Source organism: Mus caroli, unplaced genomic scaffold, assembly GCF_978045245.1.
Source record: "Mus caroli unplaced genomic scaffold, Mus_caroli_1 scaffold_8, whole genome shotgun sequence".
NCBI classification, from domain to species: Eukaryota; Metazoa; Chordata; class Mammalia; order Rodentia; family Muridae; genus Mus; species Mus caroli.
The window spans coordinates 46305750-46318479 of record NW_028227263.1 but is presented as its reverse complement, the minus strand read 5'-3'; the positions used below and the strand labels follow the sequence as shown (position 1 = coordinate 46318479).

At 44.0% G+C, this 12730-nt stretch overlaps 1 protein-coding gene across 3 annotated transcripts in view; it reads right to left on the bottom strand.

The window, feature by feature from the left end:
• The window catches only part of Pold3 (DNA polymerase delta 3, accessory subunit), a 39222-nt gene extending 27887 nt beyond the window's left edge, over positions 1–11335 (bottom strand). For 2 of the 3 annotated variants that reach the window (XR_015047845.1, XM_021167304.3), the window contains exons 1-3: positions 11184–11318; positions 9513–9568; positions 2222–2324 (exon numbers count right to left, since the gene is read on the bottom strand). Coding sequence is in view for 2 of the 3 variants with exons in the window: in XM_021167304.3 (XP_021022963.1) it covers positions 2222–2324; positions 9513–9568; positions 11184–11243 (219 nt within the window). In the remaining variant the exon portion in view is untranslated. Of the gene's footprint in view, positions 1–2221; positions 2325–9512; positions 9569–11183 lie in introns of all 3 variants that reach the window. The other variant, XM_021167307.3, reaches the window with a different exon arrangement.
• Positions 11336–12730: the final 1395 nt, after the last annotated feature.

Below are 12730 nucleotides of genomic sequence, written 5' to 3'. Positions count from 1 at the left end.
TTGAGGAGTAATACCCAAGATCACCCTCTGGCTTTACCAAGTGCTTGCATACTCTTAGATATATGCATACATGCATGTGTGCGAACACACACACACACACACCCCTGTACCTGCACACACTTACATGATCACAGATACAAACCAGACATTCCCAAAAATGTCACATCACATTCTACTCAAAAATGCCGAGCTTATGAAAAAAAAAAAAAAGGCACTAGGAACTAAGCATTAAAACCCTGCAGATCCGTAGTTCAGCCTTAGAGGCAGTAATTAACTGATACCTAAGGGACTAGTCTAGACAACCAAGCAGTTCAGTGTGGCTAGGTGTTCCTTCTGCTTGGGGCTACTGAAAAAGCACAGGCCTCAACAGTGGCCATGCCACCTTACTGTGCAACAGCAGTGCAGATCAGCACAGAGCTGGCTACTGCAGCGAATACCTGTCACAGTGAAGGGCCCAGTCAGCACAGTATCACAAACCCTGCTTCCTGTCAGAATTTTATTGTACATTTTTGAGAGAAGTCTTGCCCAGACTCGCCTGTATCAACCTCCCAAGTGCTAGAGTTCTAAGCATGGACAACCACACTAGGCTTCAATAAAAGTTCTTCAGTGTGGTGGCTGACACCTAGAGAGTCAGGGGGATCGCTGTGAATATGAGGTCAGTCTAGTCTACCAGCCAAGCTACACAATGAAAGCTGTCCTTAAAAAAAAAAAAAGCCGGGCGTGGTGGCGCACGCCTTTAATCCCAGCACTTGGGAGGCAGAGGCAGGCGGATTTCTGAGTTCGAGGCCAGCCTGGTCTACAAAGTGAGTTCCAGGACAGCCAGGGCTACACAGAGAAACCCTGTCTCGAAAAAGCAAAAAAAAAAAAAAAAAAAAAATTCTTCATAGATTCCAGATTAAAATTTGACTCTTCTGTTATGTCTGGCAAATGAATAATAAATTAGGTGGTGATTTTTAAAATCATCCTCAACTAAAAATCACTACATAAAACAGCTGAGAACTTGTCATGATAAGCCCTAATTAGTATAACAAAAACCCACTAACCAGTGGTTCTCAAATTGTGGACTGAAACCCCGTGGAGGGTTGCATATCAAAAATCTTGCACATTAGGAATTTATATTACAGTAGAAAATTAGTTATGAAGTAGCAATAAAGTAATTTTATTGCTGGGCTCACAACAACGTGAGCAATTGTATTAAAGGGCTGCAGTGTTAGCAAGGTGGAGAACCACTGCTGACTAAACACCTAAGAGTCTCAACAGTACAAAAACAAGGAAGGAAAACACAGGCTGGAGAGCGCAGGGATCTGAGTCTAAGGTTCTGCTCTTCCTCATAAAGCTCACCTAAGACCTTTAAGCCACACACGCTTGGGACTCTTGTTAAACAACAACCCCCATTAGTATTATGGCAAATGAAGCTGAGGTTATAAACGTATGATTTTGAGGGAAAAATCAAAAGGGAAGTAAAAAAGGCATTTTAGTAGACCTCCACGAGGAGCCCTGATCCTGGGACTGATGGCAATGAAACAGAGGTGTCTTCAGACAGGCACAGGAAGCTGGTGTGCAAGAACGTGCCCTGGATTCAGTCCAAGGCAACAGAGCTTCTGGTGCTTCTTAAGGTCTGGGAAGAACACAGTAATACCTCCTCCCCACCCCGAGGGAAACAATGCAAGTCAACAAAAGAGCACCAGCGCTGCGTTGTGGCTGAGATGAAAAAAGCAACAGTGCCCCGTGGTGGTGGGCAATGCAGAGGGGCAAGAACAGAAAAGGATGCAGGAGCCTAAACATACCTGTCTGTACCAGCAGCTAAGCCTCGGCCTTACAATGGGCCACTCCAAGTGACCTATCAAAACGAGTACTCAGATGACAAAGTCACCTAATTTTTTTCCCCTCCTTTTTTAACATTGGAATCTGACTTGAACTTTGAAGAGGATGAAAATTAAGTACCAGTGTCTTCAATACATATTCAAAAGGAAAAAGAGGTTCAAGGAAAAGCCATTCCCTAATGTCTCATTTCCTAGGTAACTAAGAGTGACAGTCTCTTCATCACAGACAAGATATTACATAACCTTTCTTGAGTGTCAGATTTAGTTTAAAATTTCAGAGCACTCACTCTCTTTAAGAGGTACTTTAAAACTTCCATACCACTCACTTTCCTTCTTCTTCCTGTTATTTCTAATGTTTATATCTCATGAACATGAAGTCTTGTTACAAGAGAACTTACAGAATGTCCGTTCTGTATAAGACTGCCAGACACCAAGTAGGTAACATGCAGCTGAGCTCCCGAATTTTCTTTCCGTTTCCTTTCAACATATTCATAGAGCATCCTGTTCCAAACAAGACAGAAGTGACTCATTAGCATGCATCTTCCTCATCGACTCCTGATTCATCACTTGGAAGTCATATATATGAAATCTGACAGTTTCTTCAACAGCACAATTTTTTACTTACTGAACAGATTTTTGAAAAAACTTTAGATGGAGCATGGGACTGGAACCAACTTATCTGAGTTGGCTAAGAAACCCAGGAAGTAACTGAGGTAAATCTAGAAATATGCCAAGAGGGACAGAACCCATAGTTAAACAGTGGCAATGGCTAAATTGCAGATACAAAAGTGAGTCAATTATCGAGCTATGGCATCCAGAATAAACTTTTCTTGGTTTCCTATCTTCAGGCATAAAGCACAGGTGGCATTACATGACTAACTCTTATAACTCGAAGTCACACACTGTCTGCAAGCCTCTATTCTCCAATATCAATAGTCTATATGTGCTTTTTTAGAGATGGAGATGATTTGGGGTTTTTAGTAATTCTATGAGATCATTATGTTAAATATTTCAAGTCATCACATACATCATGACAAATATATATCCACCTGTTACTACTGAATTACTTACAGTCAGATGTTTCATGATGTAGAATATAGCAGTTGCTTACACCAGCCAACATCTAAAATGCTCATTAACCACACACTAAATGCAGAAGTGTTGCTTGCAGAAAAGTCTTTATTCACTTTTATTCCCAACCACCCAAAATACCAGAAGTTGATGCCCCTCAATGGAGTTTAACAATAAAAAGATGCACATCATCTGTCTTTATTTCAAGAAATATTTAGCAAGCTTCTACAACATATCACACTTCAGTTGAGAACAGCCAGAAACTCAGAAATTCTGATAGCTAGGTATGGTGGTACAGGCCTTTAGCCCTAGAGGGAGAGGCAGTGGATTTCTATGAGTTCAAGTCCAGCCTGGTCTACACAGTAAGTACCAGGCTTACTGTAGTAAGCCAAAGAAAACCTGTCTTCTCCAGACACCCTCTCTTACCTTCCATGATACCCAGCCCAGAGTCCCCTGCTACACCTGCTCCATTTTTCCTGCAGTTTCTGTGCTTTCCTCTCCTTAGCCATCTTACCCTATTTTAGTATGACCAGTCACCCCAGTTTGCCTGACTCAGATAAGTTTCCTGGGACATGGGATATGGTTGGTCACCCCGTGGTATCCTCCATTGTCTATTTTATTCAACTCCATGGCTTCCTTTTTTTTCCCTGATGACATCATCATTTGTTCAAACTACCTTAGCCAGAAATCCAGGAGTCATTACCTTTCTCCTTATGCAATGAGTTGCCAAGTCTCATCAGTCCTCCCTCCCAACTAACTCTTGACTGGACTCTATGCTCTCCAACACGCAATACTAGACTATTTCAAGTCCAAGGGTCACCTATATTCTCTTTTCACCATCATTATCTGTGAGGCTGTCATAGTGAAGTTTTAAAATGCAAGTCAGTAAAAAAAAGTCAATAGATTAAAAAAACGAATCAAAACGTTCCTGAGTGCCCACTTGTGTTCTAAGCAGTAAACAAAGGAGTCACAGCTCCTACCCATCTGGACCAGCCATGTCTTTCCTAGAGTGCAAGCTTAAAATTGGTAGGAACTTGAATCACAGCCATCTGTCTGCCTTCCTTTAATCCTAGGGAGGGAGTCTGAGGCCAGCCTGGCTTACATAGGGAATTCCAGGCCAGGCAGGGCTATATAGGTTCCATTCATCTAATTCCTCCTACTCCAAGTCTCTGATACCACTAGCCGAGCAGAGCACCTCTGCCTCCCCAGTGCTAACAGAGTTTACGCCCTATCATGTATTCTGACACCTACTACACCACACTCTATCACAGGTTTTTAAGGCTGCCTTTCCGTACATCATCAGTTACTTAAGTACAAAGCATGCACTATTTGTCAGTTTTACGGATTCTTCCGCCTTGCTCTTTCACATCTTCCCCACTGCAGAGACCATGTTAGAAGGGCAGATGAGGGGGTGGACTCTTGACTGTTGATGCTAATTAGGACCATGCTAATAGAAAACCAAAAAGGCAAATACCATGTCTACCATGCTCTCAAGCGTGTCAGCCTACTACAGTCTTTTCTCCACAGCTCTTGACCTTGCATTGCCCGTGTCAGCAAATCACTGTCTTCTGCACAGGTTTCCCCAAATAAACCCCAGCTGTTCTCATATTAGTTTCTCTTCTCACTTGTTTTTGTTTTGTTTTCCTTTTAATCTATTTCCCTTCTTACTGAGAAGTTTACAACAAACTTTTAAAAAGAGGAATTTATACATACTTTAACATGTTTCTTATTTAGTAAAGGCAAGTACTCCATTTCTGACAATAATATATGTGAAATATTCTTTAAAATGAGTGAAAAGACTTGACTTGCTGCAGAATATGTTTCCTATGCACATGATGACTTACACCCTCCCAATCTGAAGATATCATGTTTAAGTCAATGAGGAAGGATCTTGTCTGTTAAAGACTAAAATAATACTTTAAAAAAAGAACTAAAAACAAGAATTTGTTTTGTTTCCTCAAGAAAAGGTTTCTCTGTGTAGCCCTGGCTGTCCTGACACTCACTCTGTAGACCAGGCTGGCCTCGGAACCCAGAGATCCACTTGCCTCTGCCTCCCGAGTGCTGGGATTAACTACACTTAGCCACACCTTTTAATTTACACTTTATATTTTCTAAACATGACTGAGCCAGCATCTCCCTCCCTAGATACACTGTTCTACATTTTCTTATTAGGGGTGGAGCCCAGGCACTGAATCAGGGAAGACTTTTGAGGGACTGCCTGAGGGTGAAGCAAGTCGGAAAGATGAGTGCCAGGACAGCTATTAGGGCCCTGAGTAGCTGTATAAGAAATCTGACTGCTTCAAGACACCATGCCCAAGCCCTATAACATCCTGATTTATAGCCCCAGCTAAAGTTCAGCTGATAATTAGTAGCAACTGTCAGATGTACATAAAGATGATTAAAGACTGGGCTGCAGTGGCTGACACTTCCCAGCTAAGACTGCAGATACCATTCAGCTAACACGGGTCATTCCCACTATGCCCTGTCCACACTGCAGAATCTATGAGTGATAAAATGGTTATTTCTTGCATTAAAGTTTTGGCCAATTTGTTACACACCCACAGTAGTCAGACGAGTGACAAACTTCACCAACAATCAAACCATCTGTTCAAAGAACGCCACCATGAATGTGCATAGACAACCTGCAGAACAGAAGTCAATAAACCTCTGGTGTTTTAAGCTACCGATTTTGCAGTACTCTGTTAAAGCAATTAAGAAACTAGTACACCATAGAATAAAATAGTGTTTGGCCATAAAAACAAATTATGTACCAATATATACTTCAGCTTGAACAAACCTTGAAACATTAATGGAAAGAAACCAAATAAGTATGAATATGTGTGTGTATAGATATATAATATTCTATAGACAGAAAATTAATAGTTGTCTAGAAAATGTGAGGTGAAGATATAGGTCAAAAAAACAGTGACTATTAACAGACATGATTCCTTCTGGAGTGATGAAACACTGGAAAATGGAGGCTGTATTAAGAGAAAAAGGTACCTCACAGGCATTTTCATTTGCATCCGACTCATCAGTAGTGATGCTAAGTATATAAGGGCTGTTGTGTTTTGTGTTTAATGCGTATGCATGTTTGACTGCCTGTCTGTCTGTGCAGCCTGTGCAAGCACTGCTCCTGGGCCAGGAGGAGGTGTTGGGTTTGTGACAACTGCAGCTCAGGTGGTTGGGAGCTGCAGTGGAGATGTTGGAAACTGAACCTGAGTTCTCAGGAGGAGCAGAGAACCCTTAACTGCTGAACCACCTCTACTTATTTTTTAAATGGTTCAAAAACTTCACTTATGTATCTGTTGGGTTGCTTCTGATTTACCAAATGCAATGATTTCTGAATTGGCATTAAATATCTTTCCTGCTTTGAAAAATTAAAACAAAACAAAACAAAAAAAAACAAACAAACCCTGCCTCTGGTGAAAGCTGCACACTAAAAATATTAAATATACTTTCAATGGGTAAATTGTTTAGTGGTTCAATATAGTTCAAATATATTTTATAAAAGAATTAACAGTGAGAGTTGGCATAGCCCCTGCCTAGGCAAAGGGGGAGAGCTGGCCCTGGTAGCACAGGGACAAGAGAGTCTGAACAACACAGCCACTACTCAATTGGACACACAGGCCAGATGGCATGTTAAGGCTAGAACAACCACCTATAGCTCTAATCGTTCAAATGCATCTTTATTTTAATGTCTATTAGGTGACTGTAATAGCAGCTGCTTCATTTCAAATTCTAACAGCTATCATTGAAATGAATAGAACACAGGCACACCTTTAATCCCAGCACTGGGAAGGCAGAGGCAGGCAGATCTCTGAGTTCAAGGCTAACCTGGTCTACAGAGTTCTAAGCTAATCATGCCTACATAGTGAGGCCCTGTTTACAAATGAACAATAAAGCTCTTATCTGTGTCCATTCCTAAAGTTATTGCAACTCTTAGGTTTAGGCCAAAGTTGATCTTGGGCAATCTTGTTAAAAACAGGTCTAAATCTAACCCTGAGCTAACAGTTTCAGTTCTTAAGAGCTTGGACATCACAGCTAAAATCAGTCTCCTACACCTATAATGTTAACTCAAATAAAGCCAAACCAGTCAGACATGTACCCTGCTGCTATGGCTCACAGAAAGCTCCTACTACAACTGAAATCAGATTTCCAGAAGCAGGACAACCCAAAGAAGGCATTTAACCCACACGTGTGTCCTCAAATGATTGATTAAGTAATTCCTCCTCCTCTTTGGACAACATTCTGCACCTTTGTAGATCAATATTCTAACATTAAAAGTTGTTGGCCGGGCGTGGTGGCGCACACCTTTGATCCCAGCACTTGGGAGGCAGAGACAGGCAAACTTCTTGAGTTTGAGGCTGGCCTGGGCTACACAGAGAAACCCTGTCTCGAAAAACAAAACAAAAAAGTTGTCATTTCTCTTTTGGCCTCAAATTAGATCGGATCTAACAAAAGAAATTAAAAGGTGTGGCAGAATGCAAGAAGGGCAGTCTCTAGCCACCCTGAGCACTTGATTTTCTTTCACTCAAACACTCTCCTTTCTTTATCATACTTAATTAGTGCATGCTTGTGTACATACATGCAACAGCTCAAGAGTGGCGAGCAGAAGACCACCTCTGAGAGTCTGTCCCTGTCCCCTTTCCAAGTCCTCAGAATTGAACTCAGGTCATCAGGCTCAAGAGCAAGCACCTTTGCCTCCCTGAGCCGTCTCACTGGCTCTAGTCCACACACCGTATACTATCAGGCAGCTAATGTCAAACACCTGTTGACTAAATCGTCATTCGATTCAGTCAACTCTGACCGACATACTTAGGAATAGGGAACCTGAGCTGAGGAAATGCCTCCATTGGATGGGTCTGTGTGTATATCTGTAGGGCATTTTTTCCCATTAATTTATTTATTCACTTTTATTCACATTTATTCTGGATTGCAGCTCCACCCCTACGCATGATCACCCTACACACAGCCCCTCCACGATTCCCCTCCCCTTCTCCTCTGAAAAGGGAGAAGCCTCCCCGCAGCCCCCATCACCCCACCTTGGCACATGGAGTCACTGAAGGACTAGGCACATCCTATCCCCCTTAAGGCCAGACAAGGTGCTGCTCAGTTAGGGAAATGGGATCCACGGGCAGTCAACAGATTTAGGGACACCCCCTGCCCCAGTTGTTGGGGGTAGGGCCTTTTCTCAATTGCTAATTGCTATAGGAGGGCCCAGCCCAGCATGGCAGTATCCTAGGCAAATGGTTCTAAGCTGGTTCTAAGCAAGGTAACTGAACAAGCCAGAAGCCAGTAGGCTGCGCTCCTTCATGGTCTCCGCTTCAGCTCCTGCCTCTAGGTTCTTGCCTCGGATGACCATTTCCTTCTCACATAGGCTTTAGTCACATAGGCTTTTTATCACAGCAACAGGAACTATTATGAAAACATGGGCCAAAGTTAGGGCTAACAAACACATGTGGAAACATAAAGATCTAAGACAACAAATATATGAATCTAAGCCATAACTGAGACTGGTTAGCCCATTTAATAAACTGGATACCCTTGTGTTGCTGTGATAAAGGTCACCACAAAAGCAACCTGCGGAGGGAAGAGTTTATTGGGTGTACAGAGGGATAAGAGGCCACCATGGAAAGTGGGGTGTCAGCAAGAGTGGCTGAGTAGGAAGCTGAGAGCTCCCATCTTCAAATGCAAGCACAAGCAATAAATCAGAGAAAGTGACCATGAAGTGGAGGAAGGCCATAAACAGCCAAGCCTGCCTCCAGCACCTCCAGTGCCTCCAGCAAGGCTAAACCTCCCAGGACAGTGCCACCAACTGGGGACCAAGAGGTCAAATATCTAGGGGGGCTCATTCTCATTCAAATCACTACAAAATTGGCTGCAAACTACCAGAACACATTTGCATACAAGTCCACTGATCTAAGAGAAAAACAGGGCTGGGGAAAAACTCAGTGGGTCAAAGGCCCGCCAGCAAGCATGAGGACCGGAGGTCGGATCCGCAGAACCCAAGCAAGCAAAGCTGGATAAGTAGCATATTCCTGTATTTCCAGATCTCCTGTGGGGAGAGGGAGGCAGAGACCAAAGTATCCTCAGAAGCTTGCAGGCCAACCAGTGCTGTACACAGCAGAGAATAACAAGAGACCCCACCTCAAACCAGTCAGAAAGGCAGGGATGAAACCAAGATGGTCCTCTGACCGTGCCCTGTAGCCTGTGTGCAAACACATTCACATACATGAACACACACAGTTCAAAAGACAGACAAAAGTAGTCAAAAGGCAGAGAAAGTAATATTCTTTCCTATTGACCCAGGTAGAAAGTCAGCTCTAACCTAAGAGTTAGTTCTATGAGAATTAAAACAAAGTGAACGTTTTCTTTAAGGGGTTGGCCACTGGGAGTTTGACCATGTCCCGTATGTCCCATGACTATACAGGCAACTCAGATTGGACTCCCTTGTGTGTGTGTTGGACCTGGAAGGACTGGGAAGTGAGTGTGAGTGGGGAGCATGATGTGAAAATTCCAAATAAACAATAAAAAGATTATGCTGAAAATAATAAATAAAAACAAAGTGAAAGAAAAATTCCAATATTATTAAAATTAGCAGTCAAATGAACTTACTGTTTGGCCTGGTTAACATGAACCCCTAGTGTATAGCTTAGCCACTTGTAAGTCACCTGAAACAAAAAACAATTTTTAAGGTTTTATTAGCAGATTCCAGAGTACAGGTAAGCCTTCTCCTAAGGACTCTTATTCTCGGATGGCTGTGTCCTGTAAACTACAGCAGATACCAACATAAGACAAGTAAGGCCAGGGTACTTACCTTACAAACACTAAGATGCTTCACAGACTGATCAATGCAAAAGAATCTAAAGGTGGGTCAGAGAGGTGGGCAGCGGGGAACGGCACTTGCTACCACACCCTTAAGAACCTGGGTTTGGCTCGGCGGTGGTGGCACACACCTTTAATCCCAGCACTTGGGAGGCTGAGGCAGGAGAATTTCTGAGTTCAAGGCCAGCCTGGTCTACAAAGTGAGTGCCAGGACAGCCAAGGCTACACAGAGAAACCCCGTCTCAAAAAACAAACAAACAAACAAACAAACAAAAAGAACCTGGGTTTGATCTGTTGAATTCGTATGGTGGAATGGGAGAACTGGTCCTCTGACATCCATAATTGTGACATAGCACAATTGTGTGTGTGTGTGTGTGCATGACACTAAACATAATAAGAAAAGTCTTAAGAGTCTACAAAGCCAAGCCAAATATATGCAAAGGTTATTTCGCTCAAACTCCTTGACTTACTTAAAAGCTCTCTGACCCTCTTGTCTTTAAGAAGCTACCTAAAACTATCCTAAAATTTATCTAAAACCTAGCATTACTTGAAAGCACATAACCCAGGAACTTCTCAGTAAACTTGCAACTATACAAATGTTAAGAGGAACAGGTGGTGTGGGAATCAAAAAAAAAAAATGAGAAAAACGGATAAATGTAGTATGGGGTATTTTCAAGAACTAGGGGCATCGAGCCTCCATCCTTCCTTGACCCGGTATGTCTGTTGTTTCTTTCAAAGCTAAACGATGCACTCCCAATAAGAAGACTAATAAAGATTGGTCAGAGTGGCAGACAGACAGAGGCAGAGGGGAAAGAGACAGACCTGGGATTCAAGAATCTATCTATCCAGCCCTAATGGCCCTTGACGCATTTATACATGCCATTTGACCCTTGGCTAAATCCCACTTCTAGGGATAACACAAAAGCCTGGAGGACCCGGGAGGTGTGAGTCACTGTAACCACCCTGTACCAAACTGTGTCCATGGGCTCACAGCAGCAAAGGTCCATCACACCCAAGTCTCTTCATCTTTACGCTAGCCCGAGGAGGCGGATCAAGCTGCTTTCAATATTTAAATTTCCAGGAAGAGGAAACTGTCTCTGGAGGGTAAAGCACCAGCCAGTCACTTAGATAAGTCGGCCGGTCTCAACTGACTTGAGGGGCCACCACCCGACAGAGCAGGAAAAGGAAGCCTCACGAACCCCGCCGGCTTCCCAGGCTCCACGCCCCCGGACCCCACAATCCCGCCCAAGGCCCCAGGGCTTGGGCGCGCGCCAGAAGCTCTGCCCGCAGGGCGTGTCTCCCTACGCGGGTTTCGCGGTGACCAGTGGCCACCTCAGCCGGTCCCCGAGAAGCCACAGGCACCGGGGGTCGCGCCCCCTCGCCGACCTGGCAGGCCCAGTCCCCCGCACACCCGCCTCGCACGGCCGCGCCTCCCCCACCCCCGTGGTCCTAGGTCCTCACGATCTTGTTCTGGTCCGTGACGAACTCGTCTATGTTTTCTAGATACAGCTGTTCCGCCATGGTGGTGCAGCTTCGAGCCCCGCGCTCAACCCGCCCCAGCCGCAGCTCCCGCCGGCGGGAAACAGCTTCGCTCACTCTCGGGTCACAGGTCGTCTCCCAGGGCAACCAAGGCGCCGCGCTACGGCGGCGGGTGAGGGCCAAACTAGTGAGAGGCCAGCCAGAGCTGATGTAGGGGGAAGTTGGAGCGAGACCGACCGGAAGTGAGGCGCGAGCCCGAGGTTGTCGGTGTGCACCTGAGAACGTTGCGATTTCTCTGCTACCACAAGTAGACTGACTCATGACCTTATATTTCACCGCTATGAGCAAGAATCTTTCCTCTTGGAAAGTGAGAAAAACATCTTTTGCTGTCTAGCACTGGAATTAGACTGTAGTTCACATTGCTAGCCTGGGCTTTATTTCTAATGCCTAGGGTGGTGGTGTGAACTAAATTCTTGAAGCCACGTCTGCAGAGATTGATTGGTTGATTGATTAGAATTTCAGTACTATGAAGAGATTGGAATGTTTCAGGTCAGAGACTAATTACCTTATCTTAGTCTAGTTCTAGCCCTCTGGAGCCTTCCTTCCACACGTCCATATCAGACTTAACACTGGTCACTTAATGTATAGAAACTTTTTGGAATCCATTAGCTTAGCAGACTACTATTTTCTACCAACCCAAAAGCTAAGGATGCCATCAGATAACATCTTGATCCTGTAGGAAAGTTTCCCCCATCTTTATGTCCCTGTCTCTCGGAATGTATTTTAAGCTTGCCTTGATTTGTGAATTTCATTGCTCTGTAGAACCATAAAAACTTCGTGAAACTGCTTCCACGTTGGAACATGGAATCTGGGATAACCTCAGTCTGGGTTCCCAGGCCATAGTCACGCAAAATAGCTCCAGAACAAACTATTTCTCGTTTCCTTTAAGATGAGACCTATGGTTTTTGCCTCGACAGTGCGGTGAAATGCCGTTTGATACCTTTATTCAGCCAAAAAATGTAAGTGGATGCTATGTTATAACTACTGCTCAAGCACTGGGGCACAGCAGTGGGTAATAGCACAGAAGAGTTGGGTAAAGGACTGCCTGTTAAACCCCCTCAGAAATAAGAGAGTGGTGGAGGTTTCCCAAAGGGGAAGAGGTAGGAAGACTGTCTCAGATTGTTCTAGCTGCTGAAATGTAGGGAGAAGAGGCCAATGGGGAGAAGAGACTTGGAAAGAACCAAATCCCGCTGTCTCTACTACGCTGTGTGATGAAGCCATGTAAACTATTCCCAGGAAAACAGAGAGAAACATTGTTATATTGGAGAATTTCTACTTAGGTTTCCTAACAGCATGCTTGCACTCACACTCTCCCCCCACCTCCCCCCTCCCCCCTCCCTCTCCTCCTTAATAATAGCCTCCAGCCACTGTATTTCAGTCCTGTAGCAACTGGATAAGAATCAGGCTGTGGAGGTAAACTGATTTGGTTTGATGCTTGATTGGAATTGAGTCCTGATTCTGCTACTTAG